A 17,634-nucleotide genomic window follows, 5' to 3' on the forward strand; every position below is an offset into this window, starting at 1 on the left:
GCATCCTCCCCCTCCTCCCCCAACTAACACCACCACCTTTTCTTCTCCCCCAGGCTTCCACACCACCCGCGACACGCGCACGCACGCGCCCCTCCCCTTCCTCGCCTACTACGCCGCCATCTACCCGCAGACGTCGCTCCGCCCCACCGTCAACATGCTCTCCGGCGGCGGCGGCGGCGTCGCGCGCAGCGTCTTCACGACGCCGCCGCCCACCTTCACCAGCTCGCTCGTGCCGCGCGAGTCGTACGACACGCCCGTGGAGGCATCAGCATCGGCGCCGGCGCCGGCGTCGCTCGCGGGCGTTTTCGGCCCTACTGTTACGTTGCGGTTGGGTGATGTGGTGTTGGCGCGGTCGGGGGACAAGGGGCCGAATTTGAATGTTGGGTTTTTCGTGAGAGGGGGTGGTGGTGGGGGGAGGGAGAAGAACGAGGAGGAAGGGAAGGGCGGAGGGGACGAGGGCGAGGGCGAGGAGGATGTGGCGGACCTCGCGTGGCGCTGGCTGCGCGCGTATCTGAGCCGCGAGCGCTTCATCACGACGCTGGTGGGGGCCGAGGACTGGCCGGCGTATAACAACGATCAGTATTCGAATGACGAGCGCGAGCCGTATCACGTCGAGCGCGTCGAGTTTGCCGGGATCCGCGCGGTGCATTTCGTCGTGTACGGGTTCCTGGGGAGGGGCGTGGGGAGCTGTGCGAGGCTGGATTGCTTTGCCAAGGGGTTTGCGGATTATGTGAGGGATCGGTGGGTCGAGGTGCCGAGGGCCATGTTGGCGCTGAGGAGTAAGGATGGGAGGGTGGTGGAGGAGATTGAGAGGGGGTTGAGGGGGTAGCGGAAGATGCAACCGTTCTTGGGTGCCTGGGCTGGAGAGTATAATATATCCTTTTCTTGTTGGTGGTGAATGTAGTTGCGGAGTGGCTCTGTTTGCAGTCGGAGCAGATATCTGGGCGTGGTTGTCGAACTGGGCCACAGTGAAGTACTATATGGCTCGATGGATCAATATTGGCTTGTGATCCTACGAGCACGTGGTCGAAGCCGAAGACGCTCCTGGGTCCGTGAGCGACAACACAGGAGAGCGGCAGCTTTTGCTGCACAGTCACTTCTCAACATCTAGGCCCTGCACGCGCGTGCTTGACTGTTTAGTCTATCAGGCTTTTCACCGCCTTCCGATCCTCCGTCCATCCAAAAACGGGATCTACATGACGTGGACTTGTAGTCGCATGTTCAATCAAGCCACGTCTGTACCAACTGGGCTGACCGAGATCCAACCACTGGCACACGGACCCCGCGCCCAGCCAAAACCCCGACCACCACCTCGCCTTCAATTAAATTAAAAACCCCCTTCTTCAAAGACCACCTCGAACTTTCGTCCCCGATGGTCACCACCCACACAACGCCAACCCCCGGCATCCGTCAACCATGGGCAAACACTCCAACTTCCTGAGCAAGACGCTCAAGACCATCCCCTATCCCAGAAAGGGATCGGATCGGCGCCTCAAAGACGCCGAGATCAAGCTCTCGCAGCTCGAAGAAGAGCTCGCGCTGCACAGGCGGCGAGAGGAGCTCACCGGCAAGCAGCTCGCAGATGCGCGGGCAGAGAGCACGCTCTGGCAGAAAAAGTACGAGCAACTCCACGCCATGGTCGGACGGCACGTCTGCGAGCAACAGCAACCCAATCCCCACCCGAAGGGACCTCAACCACCACCGGGCCCGCCCCAGCGCCGCAGCACCACCAAAACCGTCTCAAGCCCGGCAGTACAGCTGCTGCCACCAACACCGGAGGAGGACCACCTGCAAGCCGAAGCAATCGAAAAACCCGTCGCCGTCGCCAGAACCGTCTCCATCCCAACATCGAGCCCCTCCTCCTCCCTAGCCCTCGCCATCCCCTCGCACCAAGGAAGCAACAGCAGCAACAACAACAACAACCACGAGGACTCCACCTCCACCATCTCCCGTACCTCCACCTCCACCACCCTCACCCCGCCCTCCCCGTGCTCCACCCTCCACCACCAACCCCCACCATCCACTACCACCACCAAGTCCAACCCCAACTCCCCCTCCCTCACCCTCACCCACCCCACCAACCAAACCCAAACCCAAACTCAACTCCTCCCCCTAGTCCCATCATCCCCCTCCCCTTCCCCCCACCTCGCGGCCGCCATCACCACCCCCACGATCTTCTTCGCCGCCCTCTCCGCCCTAGCCGCCCATTCCTTCCTGCATCGCGACGACCGTGTCGTCGACCGGCCGTCCGTCTACAGCCCGACGGCCTATGGCCTGGACGCGGACGCGGACGCGACGCACGCGCCGGCCGGCAGCGACGTGGTCGTGCGGCTGCTCGGCCTGGGGCTCATTGTGGTTGCGGTGCTGGGGGAGGTGGTGGTGGTGGGGTGGGGTCGGGGTGGTGGAGCAAGGAAGGTGGTGGTGAGGGGGTTGGTGTGCGAGGGTGGTGGGGACGATGGCGGGGAGGATGAGGAGGGGGGGGATGAGGATGAGGATGTGGATGTGGAAGGAGAGGAGGACGAGGATGAGGGGAATGTTGAGGAAGAGGATGATGAGGATGAGGATGAGGAGGAGGAGGAGGAGGAGGAGGAGGAGGAGGAGGAGGGAAAGGAGGTGGCTGTCTACGTCAACAAACAGGCGGCATTGTCGTCATCGTCGTCGTCGTCTTCCGTACAGCGGCGCTGGGCCTTCCTGATGGTCGTGTGCGACGAGACGTGGTGTGCGCTGCTCATGGCCATCTTGGCGTCCGCGCTTCTGTTGTTCGAGGTGCTGGATTTCGCCTTCTTGTAGCAAGGTCCCTCTCGGCCTTGTGTTGCTCCACTGGTATGTGAAGACCAGACGGACTTGGAGTAGGGGGAGTTTTCTCTATCTCTCTCTCTCTCTCTCTCCCTCTCCCTCTCTCTCTCTCTCTATCTCTTTTAACATCTCTTTACTCTCATAACCTCCCAGGTGGATAGACGGCCCTTTCACGGTTCCAGAGCGGAGAAGAAGGAGAAGAAGCATTTAATGAGCGCTTTACGACTTTCTCTTGTTCACAGACGATACGGATTTAATGTAGACCCTTCACGCAACAACATTCTCCAGCAATAACTGCCTAAACCCAGAAAAAAAAAATCCAAGTCAAGAGCGGAAACCACATCATTTTTTCACACACCATCTGCTCCTACCAGATCTCGGGAGCAGGTTACAACTGTCACGAGACCCCGTCCACGTCCCAATCTTGACCCAATTTAGTAACATGATGCATATTAAAGGAACAGCGCATAAAAAGTCACTTACTCTCCTTCAGCTCATGTCACAACACCCCCCAGGCCAAATGATGACACGGCGCCAAAAGTCAGTCCCGTTACAGAACCACACACACACAAGACACACAGAGGAAGGAGAGTAAGTAGACACCGAGAACTGATCAATCACATCCAGACATCTCTCATATCTCTCTCGATTGAAGCCATGCGGACCTTCGCAAAAGACAAACAAGAAAGGAGCAGATACTCTGCATATTGTACAAAAAAAGGGGGGAAGGTAGCTGACGGGGCGGGCAAAAACCATGTGAAAATTGACATCTTCAGAAGCACTTCTGATGAAACAGCTCGAGCCATCACAACCATAAAAAACAACCCAATTTGGCTGGCTTTCGGCATCCAACAGTCCCACGCGCTTGTGGTTGCAAAAAAAAAATGCAATCCGCACGCATGAAAAACCAAAAAAAACTTCGAGGTACCAAAAAATCGAAGAAAAAACGATGTCGCTACCAGCATGGGGGCAATAATGCATCTCTCGCTCACTTTCTTTTCCCCCCTCCTCCCCTTCCTACCACCCGAATCCTGAAGAACCAACCAACGAGCCTTATATCCGCAGCAGCAAATTTGCTCAAAGCAACTTCGCTAATCCCGCCAAACAAATCACGAGACGCTACTGAATCCAGGCGCACCTGCTCGCGGTTTAAGGAGCCATCAAGCGTTAAGAACCGACATGCAGAACTGAGCAAGGAAAGAAAGAAAAAAAAAACGTGTGTTCAAGGCGCCATGCTAGCCTTGTTCAGAAGAAACGCCAGTCGCTGGAATAATGGAGAACGGGCAGGAACCAATGACAAGACCCATGCTATACAAGGGGGGGGAGCAGGCCGATAACTACATGAAAGAGAATAGCGCATACCGCAATGCAACTGGATCAATCCAAGCTTGGTCAAGTCATGAGCAAAATGTGAGGAGAAAAAGAGACTCGTTCGCCGTGACTCGGATCAACGTTGTCAACTTTACAATTGGTTCGGAACCTCGGCCTCGGGCGCGAAGATTGCCTTGTTGTGCTCCAAAAGTGCCTGGACTGCTGTGCGCTGCGGTCCCATGTCCGTCATCTCACGCTCGATCGTCTGCGGGCGCATGACGGTCGGAGCGAAAACGACAGCAATGTTAACGGCCGTCATCTGAACCGAGTCAGCAAACTGTACGAACAAGTATACGCCCATGGGCAGGAGCCACTCACCAAGTTGTCCTTCTTGTGTTCCATCACACGGGCCAGGTGGAAGACGAGGAACTCAAGGCAGTCCCTGTGGTGCTGCGGAAGACTATCGATGGCCAAACGCATGGCGGGCACCAGCTTCTCGATATCTTGATGGAACTGACCGGCGGCCAAGAGCTCATCGTAGACTTCGAACGTGATAAGAGGGTTAGGCAGTCTGCGGAAGTACTGCTTGAGAGCCGAAGTGACAGCGTGAATATCCAGATCCGGGTCGGAGATGTCGTATTCGGCCTCCTTCTCGAACCCAAGGCGCACTTGGTTGACCTGGCCAGACCCACCACTCTTGCGGTAGATACCCTCGACATCGACACCTACGTATATCTGTTAGCATATCACGGCGCTTTCCGTCGCGGTCGAGTCTTGTTCGCGCATACCTCTGAGTTCCACCTCCTGGATACACCTGCGGACAATGCTCGGAATAGTAGCCTTCTCAAACTCGCAACGCTCAGAGAGGTCGGAGCCAAACAAACCCTCCGCAGCAGACAATTGAGTCGTGCTGTTATTGTGGTTATGCGCGGGCTTCTGGATAGGCCTCTGGACGGCTTTTTGCCCTCCACCAAAGAAGCCACCGAAACCACGATCAGCACCAGCAGCCTTCTGGGCCGCCGATGGCTCAAGCGATGGCGTGGCACCGGGTTGCAAGGCCCCGTAGGGCGCCCCCCCAACGGTGAGTGCGTCATGCTGATGCATTGGCTGGGACGCGAACGCTCCCTTGAGACCCTTCGTGACGTTCTTGGCGACGGCTTGACCGCCCTTCTTCCAGTTGAACTTGTTCGCCTTGGGCTTAATCTGGATGACCCTAGGCTGGAGCACAGTGCTCTCATCCATGTTATCGGCTAGCTGGTTCATCTGGTGCTCCTGCACAGCCTTCTGGATTTCCGAGATCGAAACGTCCTTGTCTTTACCGTTGTTCAGTTGAATACCCAGGGCGTTGTTGGCCTGGCCGTTAGTACCGCGGTTGGAGGACTTGTACAAGTCCTGGATAGTTTGCACAAGCTGGTTGTTGAGCTCGGCAAGCTGCGTGTTCTTCTGGCTGAGACTCTCGTACTCCTGGTAGCCCTTGTCCTTCATCTTGATGAGGCTGAAGATGTCATCGTTCACCTCGTTGCGCTTCTGTACCGCTTCCTCTATCTCAGTCTTGATCTTTGCCTTGAACTTCTCCAACTCGGAAGCAAAGTCACGGAAGAACGCAGACTGGAATGCTTGAAGATCCAGCGGCCGTTGCTGATCCTTGGCGGCCTTCAAATGCTCGGTCATGATGTCCAACTCACGCATGACAACTTCGCGCTGCGTATCCAAAACAGCGATGGTGGATCTCTTGTCTTTTAGTTCCGCATTCACCTGCTTGATATCAGAAGATTTGCTGGCCGATTCATTCAGCTTGCTGATGTCAGTCTCAAGCTCGGCAATGCGATGCTGCGCCTGGCGGAGCTGGGCCCTAAGGTAAGCGGATTCATCCTTGGAGTCCGGGGAGGCGGAAGATGGGCTGCCGATGTCCACCGAACCATTGTGGGGCGATTTCCACTTTTGCGAAAGTGATGACCTGGATCCTCTGTCACTATAACTGCGGCCATGTTTAACTGCATTCGAAACACGTCGGAGAACTGACGAGTGATTTTCTTCGTTGTCCCTGAAAATGCGAGCCATATCTTCATCCACCGAAAAGTCGCCACCGGCACTGTAGCGGAGGAGCGAGGGGGACATCGGGTGCGTCGAGCCGTCACTGATAGTGCTGCTGATGGAGTCCTGTGGACGATGGTGTCCGCTGCCGTGGGGCGGGTGCGGTGGAGCTCTGGGCGTCGTAAACGACTCACCAGCATTGTTGGAGCCAACGACTGGGCGCGAGCCGGATCGGGGAGGCGGGCCATCCAAAATGCTCCTAGAAGTTGGTGATTCCACGGGCTTGGAGATGGTTAGACCACCGTTCATCTGCGTCAGAGTATTGGGATCGCGATTAGCAAGCGCGGAGTTGGCTGAAGCTTTGCGTTCATGACCAGCTCGGGGGCCGGTGGGCGTAGAAGGCGAGGAATGACCTCCCGTGTTCGCCCTCTGCTGCGCACCAAGGGAATCACCTCTCTTAGGCCGTTCAATGGCCGAAGCTGAGTACGGAGCGGACATGGGCTGCGGCTCGTCCGTGCGCTCGTAGTCCTGCGAAGTGGGCGTGTAGCTGGAGTTTGTCGAAACGGGAGACGTAATGGCACTCGACTCCGAGGGATCCTTCCGGGCCGACGATGCGCTGTCGTCCGGAGAGCGGATGTCGGACCTCGACCGAGTCCTGGTCGTCTTTCTGTCTTTCGGGACCTCCTGCAGCTTGAATCCTTCGCCCAACGACCCCGCGGTGGAGGCTGAGGTCGAGTGCTGAGGACGAGGCCGCTCATTGCCAACGCTGGGCGAGGAGTTTGCGGACGGCACTTCTCTGCGGCGCACAGTGTCGACACGATCTCCCGACATAGCCCGGCCCTTCTCTTGGAACGCGATGTGAGGGCTCGACGTGGATTTGCTTCTCCGCTCCTGCGAGCTAGACCTCGAGGACCCGCGGCTCTCTTTCAGCAGCTCGCGGTGAGACGTCGTGCCAGGTTTTCCGCCATTGAAGTAGTCCCGCTGGTTCTTCTTGTCCTCCTCGATATTGTACGTCCTGCTGTCGGCCAATGGAGAGGGACCAGGCGCAGGGTTCGGGTCGAGGGCAAAAGGCACGTTTGCGAACATGCCGTCGGGGTCGTCGAAATTCGTGGACATGGGCATTGCCGACCGCCTCTTCTCCCTGTAGGTACTGGCCGGCAGAGTTTGCGGTTCTGTAACGGTCGTCAGCACCCCGACGTCACCGCCACCACGCGCTATCTTACCATTGCGGCTGTCGGACGAAGCGGGCGAGGCTTCGCGGAGCAGATTTGCGTTGGCGCCTGACGTCGCAGCGCGCGGGCGGGGCGGCTGCTCATCTGGAGTGTCAATTTCCGGCGGCGTCTCCAGATCGGGCGAGAAAGAGCTGGCATGAGAGGCACCGGGAGGAAGGGCGGGGAGCGACTTATCCAGCACCACCGGGGCCTTTGGATCGGCCAGTTGTCGATTAGCCTTTGTTTTTTTCCGCCGTCGAGCCATGAGCGATTCGTGGCAGCTCATGCAAAATATGCCCTGCGAGGTCCTCGCATAGCGGAGATTCTCGATCTTGCGCTTGCAGTTGCGGCATCGGAAGCAGCTCGCACAGAAGGCCTGGTCGCCGGTGAGGATGGCGAGATCTTCAATCTTGCTGTTGCAGGCGCTGCAGCTGTAGGTGCAATTGTTGCAGATGAGGGAGCCGTCGCCGAGCAGCAGGAGGTTCGCGTCCGAGTCGAGCAGGGTGCCGCAGGTGTTGCAGCGGAAGCAGTCAATGTGCCACCGGTTGCCAGCTGCGGATTCATCGTCAGTACTGCACATGGCGGCGGGGGGGAACGCGCGTCTCGGGGCCGGAGGAGACGGCCACGAGGGTCGTCGCTGTGCGGGTCAGGGGAGCGTGAGGAATTCGTGCATACCGAGCTCGAAGGCCTTGCCTTCCTCCAAGATCTGGCAAGACATTAGCGACGTTCTTGGATCCCAATTGAGCGGCGGCGGCGTACCTCGCCACAGCCCTTGCAGTGGTAGATGACGTCCATCTCGTCCATGCCGGGCGACTCTGGGTAGGCGCCGGGGGACTCCATGGTGGCGGCGTGCAGCAAAGGGTCGTCAGCCCGGCCAGCAGGGAGTGTGGTGGTGGAGCGTGTCGGGCGAGGGCTTGGTCGCGGTTTGGCCCAGGGGAGCGGTAGGGCTGCGCCTGGTGCGGAGGGCGGGCGCGCTCGCAGCGGGAGGAGGCTCTACGGGCGGGCTGGATTAAGGGAGGCCGCTTCTGGAGGTCGCGAGGGCAATTGCGGGCGCTCGCATGACAGGGCAGGCGGGACGAGGAGGAAGCGTGCGGCCTGCGTGGGCCCGTCTCAGCGGCGGCGAGGGTCGTGGTACGGTCGCAGGCTCGCAGCCGTGTGGAGGGCTTGGGCGAGCGATGGCGATGGTCTGGGTAATCGAGCCCGGGGGACGACTGGGCGGCGTGCCGCTAGCTAGACCACAAGCGTATTAAGTTTCAGGGTCCGCAGACGCACCCACGTCTCCTTCACGCCCACGACCCCCCCATAATAAGCATGCGCGGGTGCCGCGTGGGCCATGGCTACTGCTGCGCGGCCGGCGTGCGGGCTGCTCCTGGGGCTCCTGGGGCCCGTCTTATCGCGCTGCACAGCTAATCCTCCGCCTGCTCCGGCTGCTCATCTGCACGCGGGCGAATGAGCGGCAGCACCAACAGCGCGCCCCAGCAAGCCACGCCGCAGTCAGCGAGGGGCAGAGAGGCTGCTCCTGCTGCAGCTGCTGCAGCTGCCCACACACATGGGGCATCGTGAAACTGGACGCGCACTGCCCGCGCCAATGGCCGGCGAGCGCAGTGCCCGCCGCGCGCCGCCCCAGCGATCCGCACTCGCATGCCGCCCGCTCGCACGCCCGCCCGCTCGCCCATGTTTCTGCTTGCGGCTGCAACTCGCAAACAGTGACACGCGCTTGACGGCTGTCTGTACGACGCCGCGGCGGGCGCCGGCCACAGAGCAGCACCCACGCACCCACGCACCCACCATGGCCGCAGTCCAACGAACGTTGGCAGCCAGAGCAGCCAGAGCAGCCACACGTCAGGGTAGCGTCAGCCCGCCACATGCAAAAATAGCCCCTCCAGGCCGTGCTTGCCGTTTCCATGATCTGCTGCCCGCTGCCCGCTGCCCGCTGCCCGCGGCCACGATGCCGCCATCTCGTCACCCTGCGCTGCTGAGTCGCCGTGACCGGGCCTTGAAACCGTCAGCCCTGGGCGTGGTCTGGATGCTGTTTCAGGAGGGCGTACCAACTGCTCCCCTGCACACGTGTCTTGCTGCCGTTCAAGGCTGCCGTTCCCGCTCACAGGAATGCACTCTGCGCCGCCGCTGCTGCACCGCAAGCGTTGACGGATCTCCAAATTTGCAGGATCTGGATCTGTCACAGAGCTCATCTCCCGCCGCCCGTGCATTGTATATTCACTACACGCGCGCCTACCGGCCATTGCAGCCCGAGCGCGCCTGGGCGATGGGAGATGCCGACCGCTCTGTCCTTGAACGGTCAAGTGCCCACGGGAGCTGACCGAGAGTGTTTCGTCCCACATGGGCGGGGCAAGTTCCGCCCTTGGCCAGCTCAGATTCATCGGTTCATCGACACTGCATCTGCAGGGGACGGCCGCTATCGAGGCCAGACAGCGCTGCCGCGGGAGGGGCTTACACACACCGGCTCCCGTAGCTCACAACTTCGGATATTAACCGCTGCCGTCGTTTCGGCGTCGCTCCGTTGCTCGGACCCCCTCGACTCCTGTCCCCGCATTTTGCTCGACCATCCGACGCCTACTTATAGCAACATCAATGTTTCGTGAAACATTGATGAGGGGCCGACGATCGTTGCCCAGCGTCCGTGTAAAGGGGCCCGTCGGTCTGAGTATTATCCCAAAAAGAAGAGAGAATCATCATCCGCTATCAGTGCCCTTGAACAATTGCGCCAGAAGGGGTGTTCCTGGCACCTTTGTAGAACAGCCCAATCTCGCTCCTAGGCTGACAGCCGGTGCCTGCATGGATACAGTTCAGCGCACGATATCGAAGCCCAGCAGAGGAGCACCGCAGCACGCCGTTGATCTGTTTTCCCAAGCCATCAGCAGTGGTACCTGCCTGCTCTCCTTCCCAATAGAACAGCGTCTCATTTACCCGGCCGCCGTCGCACCGAGAGGGCTAGACATGTGTTCTCGTGGGCCGGTACCATAACCCCTCCTAGACGTCACTCACCACCTGCATCATCCCGATGCTGCATACGCCGCTGCCACGCAGCAGCAAGAGACAGGCGCGTACCACCATTCCGCATGCATGAGACCTCTTCGAAGAAACCTCCCGTCCCAGCCAGTCAACGACCTGACTCTACCACCCTTCGTACCAAACCACCCTCTTATTCCCACGAATAATGCCCATCCACTAGTCTCTCCCGAACACCTTTTCCCCTGCGTCTCCCGCACCTCTAGATCCCGCGCGCCGCATTCCTGCTGCTGCTCGACTTTCCCCGATTTTTTGTTTTTTTTTCCTGCGCGTCATCCGGCAATGCGTCGTCGAGGGGTCCGGTCGCTTATGCTTTCTTCATGTGCGCAAGCAGCACTCCCTGGTCACAACAGAAAGCAAAAAAGGCAAAGGGACCAAGATATGATCAACCCAATAAAACGCATACACCACCCCCATAAACAGACACATCCCAGAGAACCGACCCTTCGCTTCCCCACCCTTCTTTTCCCAATCCGTCCCTGAGAGAAACCCCCTATAACACGCCGCCGCTATTGTTCAGCCAGGCACACGCGCGCGCACACGAACCCCCCCATGCCCACGCATGCACGCATGCGGCGGGAAGGAGGGTATGTGTGCGTGTGCGTGTGCGTGTGTGTGGTATGTGTGGGACGGGGGGTAGCGAACTGCTGTGCCTAGCTAGTAGCACCACCCCCTGTGGCGTTTCCTCACACACCACCCTTGTTTCGACGGCATGCCGTCGTCCTTCCCCCGTCTGCCGGAAGCCGGTGGTGACATCTGCCGCGCTCCGGGCACTCGCCCACGTGCAGAGGGGGCCTGAAACGTAAGCACATGTCTTTGCTGACTTGTGTCAGAAGTAGTCGTGAGACACCACACGGCCACTTACTTACGTTGCTCTATGCTGCGCCTTCTCTATTGTTGGCGGCGCTCGGTCCTATCCTCCCCCGTCCCTTTTCTCTCTTCCTGGTGCACACATGTAAGCTGATTGTTGCTTCTTTTTTTTTTTCCCCCATCTTCTTTGAATGGCCTCGTCAGCGGAAATGACAAGAAGTCAATGAAGGAAGCCAATGATTGCTCTTACGGCTCCCCTCCGTCCTGCAGTCAGCCTTGCTCTGATGACGGCCCAGCATCGCACCGTCCACCAATGAAATGCAAAGAACAGTAGTAGAAGGAAACAGTTGTATAGTAAACAGACCTGATTGCACGCCACTAGAAATAGTGAAACAAACTCCTTCAGGGGTTCGACTCGCCTCCTTCCCGAACGGGCAAGACGGGCATCCCATGCAGTCACTGCCGAAACGAAACAAAAAAAAGATGGAGGAAGAGTCAGCGTCCAATCTCAACCTCACCTATCAGACCCCTTCTTTCTCACTCACATGCAATCATAATAGCAAAATCATCATCCAAACAAAAAAGGCCGTAGAATTAAACAAGAACTATACTTCTCATAAACTGAAGTCAAAAAAGGAAAGGGAGGAGGGAAAGAGGAAAAAAGAAAAAATGGCAAAACGCCAAAGAGTAGGCTACTTCGCCACAAAAAGAGACCTAGGTATATTCGCCCCATAACGCCCCTCCTATGAACCTCGCCCTACAGAACCAACAAAATAGTCCAGAACAAAGAAGGAAGGAAGGTTGTATGGTATACTAAGGGGGCCGAGGACAGACAAGAAAGAAACAAGTGATGAGAACCAAAGGGGGAAAAGGTTCAGGAAATACTGGAAAAAGAGCAACAACCTCCACAGCAGCCACCAGCCCGCTCGTGTGTGCAGTAGTGGTGTAACTCAAGCAAAAGAATGATCAATAATGGACAAGGGAAAATGTTTCCGTCAGGTGTGTGGTTGGAGGAGGAAACGCCAGCTCGCAAGAAAACAAATCGTCACTGATTTCCTGCCACCACCAGCGCCGAAATACTTTTCTTCATCGCTTGATCTTCGCTTTTGTTGTTGCAGGATGGAACGCTTTTCTTTCTGCATTGCTCAACGCTTCTTCCAGACACGCCAATGAACGCCCGTTTTTTCCCCACAGCATCATGCACATCGACTGCCCCATTTCAGTCGTTTCGTGCTTCCCTAGCGGGTATCTAGTTCAAAGGAATAAAACCAATCCACAGCCCCTTGTCGTTTTCAATTTTTCTTTCCCTAGCCGAATTTCGTTATGCCTTGCTACGCCTGGCGAGATAGTACGTGATCAGGTTCAGATGGCCCTTGTCGGCGCCGCTCACGGCCTGCCAGAACCCGCCGCCCTGCTCGCCACCGAGGCGCTCGTGCAGCTGCACGCAGAAGTCCATGTCGGCCCTGCGCACGTCGGGGTCGAGGCTGCCCAGGAACTTCACGGCCAGACGTCCCAGCTGTTGCGCCTGCGTCTCAGAAACCGGTACGTCCTTGGCGGCAGACAACTGCAACAGGCTAGAAAGGGTCTGGAGAGCGAGGGTGACGGTACGTGGGGAGGGAGAAGCGGAGGCCGGGCGGCTCTGGTCTGAAGACACGGCAGAGGCGGGGGATGTAGGGGTGTTGGCGGAATCGAGGAATTCAAGGATACCGGTGATCAGGTCAGAAGACTGGCCGTTCTTGACGATTTCCTCGGCTGTCTTTTCGATATCAGTGGTGATATGGCTGGCGGTGTCCCACTGAGAACGGGAAGCCAGGACGGAGCAGAGAGCACGGGCGTAGTACGGCCCGGACTTCTTGCGGTGAAGGACGAGCATGGCCCGGATAGTGCCGAGAACTTGGGTCTTCAGGTTCTGGGCCTTGATGTTCGGAGTCTTCGTGTCCACTGGTGCTTCCAGGTATTCTAGCAGGGCCATCAGGAGCTCTCCGAAACGCTGGTCCTGCTCGCCCCAAATGTCAAGGTCTCCCTTCACGACATCCTGGAGACGACGGAATCCATGTGCATCAAGTGTCTTGGCTCGAATACGCTCAATACCACTGGCCAGCAGTCGGCGAGTACGGAGGACCTCTGCCCTGTCCTGAACAACCTCTTCGGTTCCGTTCGACTTCTGGCCTTCCTCCGTTTGCTCGCCTTCGGGGGTTCCACTGCTCACACGGCGATCACGGTTCTGCTCATTGACGGGTAGTTCCTCCAGAACTGGCTTCTCGTCGGTGGATGGTCTTTGAGATTCGCTAGCCAGAGGATCCTCGTAGACCTTGACCTCTTCAGTCGAGATAGCGTCATTGATTGCGCGCTCAGGCGACTTCGACTTCTGGTTCTTGTTCTGCGTTAATGCGCGGAGTTCTGGAGAGCTGACACCAAGGCTGGCGGACAAGGAAAGTGGCCGTGGTGAAGGGATCTTGGATGGGGTCGCATGTGGGGAGAATCTTTGGTTTTCAGATCGAGAGAAATTAACTTTAGGGATTACCATCGTGAAGCTATCATCATCGTATTGGCCAAGTCTACCGTCCGAGGTCATGGCGTGGTCTAGCGAAGGACGTTGCCTAAACGGCATAACCATTGTAAGATCCTCTGCCTTCGACGGGCTCGCAGTCACACTACCCAGGCTTGGAGACTTTCGGTGCATAGCCTCCAAACGAGACTTCGGTCTCGGCGGGCTGACGACGGGGCTGTTCTTGTTAGATGGCGCGCGGGGCCTACCCTTCAAAGTGCTGGCCTTCTTGGTCGTGCCCCTGTCTGGGCTACCAACTGGACTCATGGACGGGGTCTCTGCACGCTCGATGTTCCTGTTCCTGGACGCGTACGGGTCTGCGGTCTGGGGGCGAGGTACCATGCGAGGCCGGCGAACAGGCTTTGACATCAGGCCACCACCTCCGCTGGCGGAGGATGTCTTCTCGCCCGTGGCATTCCTAGAGGTTGATAACGCAGAGGGCGGCCGTCCGTGCACAGACTTCGAGAGAGAACCAGCGGGGCGGTCTGCAGCGGAAGGCTTGACCGGGGAAAGGTTAGCTTGCGCAGAGCTTGGACGCTCAGGCATCTTCTTCGCCGCGAGAGCAGCTTTCCTCTGCGCAGCGATTGTGTCCTTCAAAGATGAGCGAGATGATTGCGGTTTGAGCTTCGAGACTGGACCCTTGCTGCTAGCTGGAGCTGCCGTGGCATTGGGATTGTTCGGATCCTTTTGGAGTAGTGATTGCGCCTTCGCATCCAGCGTCTCCATAATAGCTTCAGCCCTATCAGGCCACCATTTGAAGAAAGCCCAGTAAGTTGCCCTGTAGTTCTCACGGACTTTCGGGTTGGCATCCACAAGACCCTTCTTCATGCTGGTGATCGCAGAGTCCAGACCTCCAGCATGCTCGAAGTGAGCCTTGTGAGAAAGGTTCTTCTGGAGCAGTGTCTTTAACCAACCCGCTGAGAACTGGCGCGGCTGGACGTTCTTGTCCGTACAAGCAAACGCAACGTGCTGCATCATTCTGTTCGTGTATGTAGCATGCGCGAAGATGGTATCCACCGTCGCATTGCCATTTTGCGCAGCAATGTTCTTGGTATTGGCGCACATCTTGATAAAGTTTTGCAGCATGATCTCCACCATGGGATCAATAGCGGGGCCCATGGCCCGCGCGAGCTCCTGCACCAGCTGGCATCCGTTGCTGGCGTGAGTCGTTCTCAGCGAGTTGCAGACTTTCAGAATACCGTCTCGCAAGCTCAAAACTCCGGCGACGAATACGGACTCGTGCTCTGTTGGCGCGTTTCCCTTGAGCATCCGACGAATCTTCAAGACGGCCTTTTCTCTGGGGAGCCAGTTGTGTTCCGACTCCCTCCCCTCGAAATGCTGGTGCATGTCCCTGAACATGTCGTCCAGCTCCCTGTGGCTGTACACGTACAGGGGCTCCATGGAAATCGTCTCAGTGGGTGGCGGGCGCGACTCGGGCGCTACACTGTCGGCCATCCTAGCCTCCGACGGCAGAATGGGCAGGGTGGGGATGGATACCATAGATGGCTTGGTTTCCACTTCAGCGGTAGCTCCGGGAAGGCCAAGGTGGGATACGATGTAGTTTGTGATCGTCTTCCGCACGTTGTGCGTGCTCATTTTTTTCTTGAGGTCGTTCTTCGCGTGATCCGGCGCGTTCCTGCATATTCATGTCAGCAAATTTTCTTGTGCGACCTTGCTGCGTGCCAGCGCACCTGAACAATTCCACAACGGCTGATTTCGCAGACTCTCTGACCATGCCGTCGGGATCTTCCAGGTTTGCCACCAGGTACGGGACGAAGCTCTTGAACGGAAGGTTGTCGCTAGCGTGCATCTATGCGGGGTCAGTGTGTTTGTAACACGACAACAGAAGGAATTCGCGCGCGCGCGCCCGATTGCTGACTGACCTTGACGACCCATTGCATGGCGATTTCCTTTGCGCGCGAGTTGGTGCCGCCCAGGGCGCCCTCGCGGACTATGCTCTCGACGCCGGCGTGGTTGTAGGGCCAGATGTCAGACAGCGCCTGCGAGGCGGCATTGCGTTGGCTTTCGCGCGCATCGCCCAGCCTGTCAAGGAGGATGGGCAGCAGCTGGTCGGACTGCTGGGCGACGATCTGGGTCTGGCTCTGCAGACTCAGGCGTTTGATGATGTGTCCGAGGGTCGAGAAGCCGGTGGACACGAGGGTGGTCGAGGTTTGCGCGGCGATGGCAAGGCGCACGCATTCGAAGATGGTCGGCGTGCACTCCTGGGGTACGCGCTCATGCTTGATGCTGCTCTTGAGGGTGTTGAATTGCGTCAATTTGCGGTCGACCGGAGCCGAAGGCTTCTTCAGCGTAGCCAAAAGGCTCGCTGCCTGGTCCTCCATGTTGGCGTTGGCGCAGGCGATGGGATGGTGTTCTGTTGACTGAGGTTTGTTTGGGAAAAGCGACCGGCCGACTTGCTGCTGGGGCAGCGCGGGCAGCGCCATGATCCCGCCCCACTCCGAGCCGCCGCCCAACCGGCCTCTGCGCGCACTGATGGCCGTGCTTGTGCGGACAAGAGACGCCCTTTCTGGCTGCTTCTTCGCAGATTGCCGCGGTCTCTATTCTCGGACGCCGCGCGTGGCCCGTATTTCGCAACGGGCTGGATCGATCTCACTGCTCACTTCGCTTGCTCCGCATCCATGATGCTCGCGCTTCGCCGGCTTGCGGCCACGACTTGATGCGGCGTTCTGCGTGGCTGCACTGCTGACTGGTGACTGCAACCTTGCGTTGTCCCTTGTCCCTTGCTCCCACATCCCTGCCCGACTTGACCCTTGCGCATTCCGGCGCCGCCGTTGCCAACATCCCGCCACCGGGGGCCACCCCCAGCACACTATATCCAGCAAGTACCGCACCGCGATACCGTGGAACATGCCTCTCCCTCCCGTCTACTTCCAGACCATGACGCCCGTCCCCCGCCCCGAGGCGAAGAAGCCCGTGCCGAAACGCAAGCCTCTGCTGCGCCTCGAGCTACGCGACCTCTCGCACGAGGGCGCCAAGTCCTTCCTCGCCCACCTGGATGCTTCGCAGGTCCTCGAGGAGGCTGTCTCCGGCGTGTTGCAGGTGCTATATTCGCCGCATTCGGACATACCGCCCGTCCGCTCCATCACCCTCATCCTGCGTTCCATGGGCGGCGTCGCATACACTACGGGGAAGGACATAGACAGCGACCACAAGGAGATTCACTTCTCGCTCGACTACATATCCCACATCGCCAAGGAGCGGAGGAAGGAGGAGATGCTAGGGGTCCTGCGCCACGAGATGGTGCATTGCTGGCAGTGGAACGCCTTGGGAACGGCCCCAGGCGGCTTGATTGAGGGCATTGCGGACTACGTGCGGCTGAAGTGCGGATTCGTCCCACCGCACTGGAAAAGGGAGGCTGACGGGGACTGGGATGCCGGCTACCAACACACAGGTTATTTTCTTGACCACTTGGAAAAGACCTATGGTCACGGTAGCGTGATGGCTATCAATGAGAGTCTCAGGAGAAAGGAGTATGACGAGGAAATTTTTTGGCAAGACATCTTCGGGAAATCCGTCAAGCATCTATGGAAAGAATATGGGCATTCGCTGAAATGCGACGATGACTGCAAAGATGAGAAACGGACGGATGCAGAGATACCCCACGAGGACTCTCCGGCTGGAGTAGTGTGACTTGTTGCTCTAGGAATTTAGCAGGCATTCTATAGTAACTCTATTCTCCTCTCCCGCTGAATCTAAACAAGATGACTGTTCCGAAGATAACCAAAGATTTTAGTGCGATCCAGCATGTTCCAGGAGCGGCAGGATGACGTAGATAGTCTTTCCTGGGCCGAACATGTGGCCGTTAAGCGTGATGAGGCGCATCCACGTAATCATCCAGCTATCCTCGGCTTGGGGGTTTAATGAAACTTTCCG

The 17,634-nt window shown here is 58.1% G+C and overlaps 5 protein-coding genes across 5 annotated transcripts; 3 read left to right on the forward strand and 2 right to left on the reverse strand.

Annotated features, from left to right (window-relative positions):
- Positions 1-154: 154 nt before the first annotated feature.
- Positions 155-829, forward strand: BKCO1_900001 (uncharacterized protein; the record flags this gene model as incomplete). Its single annotated transcript, XM_020279716.1, has 1 exon — positions 155-829. The coding sequence occupies one exon, from the start codon at positions 155-157 to the stop codon at positions 827-829; it is 675 nt and encodes a 224-aa protein (XP_020125417.1).
- Positions 830-1,416: 587 nt separating this feature from the next.
- BKCO1_900002 (uncharacterized protein) lies at positions 1,417-2,790 on the forward strand (the record flags this gene model as incomplete). The annotated part of the gene is made up of 1 exon (XM_020279727.1): positions 1,417-2,790. One exon carries the CDS (start codon positions 1,417-1,419, stop codon positions 2,788-2,790), a length of 1,374 nt encoding a protein of 457 aa, XP_020125419.1.
- Positions 2,791-4,258: 1,468 nt separating this feature from the next.
- BKCO1_900003 (uncharacterized protein) lies at positions 4,259-8,192 on the reverse strand (the record flags this gene model as incomplete). Its single annotated transcript, XM_020279730.1, has 6 exons — positions 4,259-4,426; positions 4,486-4,832; positions 4,896-7,313; positions 7,365-7,904; positions 8,028-8,058; positions 8,112-8,192. 6 exons carry the CDS (start codon positions 8,190-8,192, stop codon positions 4,259-4,261), a joined length of 3,585 nt encoding a protein of 1,194 aa, XP_020125418.1.
- A 4,321-nt stretch (positions 8,193-12,513) lies between these two features.
- BKCO1_900004 (protein stu1) lies at positions 12,514-16,082 on the reverse strand (the record flags this gene model as incomplete). The annotated part of the gene is made up of 3 exons (XM_020279731.1): positions 12,514-15,376; positions 15,432-15,550; positions 15,624-16,082. 3 exons carry the CDS (start codon positions 16,080-16,082, stop codon positions 12,514-12,516), a joined length of 3,441 nt encoding a protein of 1,146 aa, XP_020125421.1.
- Positions 16,083-16,608: 526 nt separating this feature from the next.
- Positions 16,609-17,391, forward strand: BKCO1_900005 (plant basic secretory protein; the record flags this gene model as incomplete). Its single annotated transcript, XM_020279732.1, has 1 exon — positions 16,609-17,391. The coding sequence occupies one exon, from the start codon at positions 16,609-16,611 to the stop codon at positions 17,389-17,391; it is 783 nt and encodes a 260-aa protein (XP_020125420.1).
- Between the last annotated feature and the right edge of the window lie 243 nt (positions 17,392-17,634).

The sequence above is a fragment of the Diplodia corticola genome (assembly GCF_001883845.1).
Source record: "Diplodia corticola strain CBS 112549 chromosome Unknown scaffold90, whole genome shotgun sequence".
In the NCBI taxonomy this organism is placed as follows: domain Eukaryota; kingdom Fungi; phylum Ascomycota; class Dothideomycetes; order Botryosphaeriales; family Botryosphaeriaceae; genus Diplodia; species Diplodia corticola.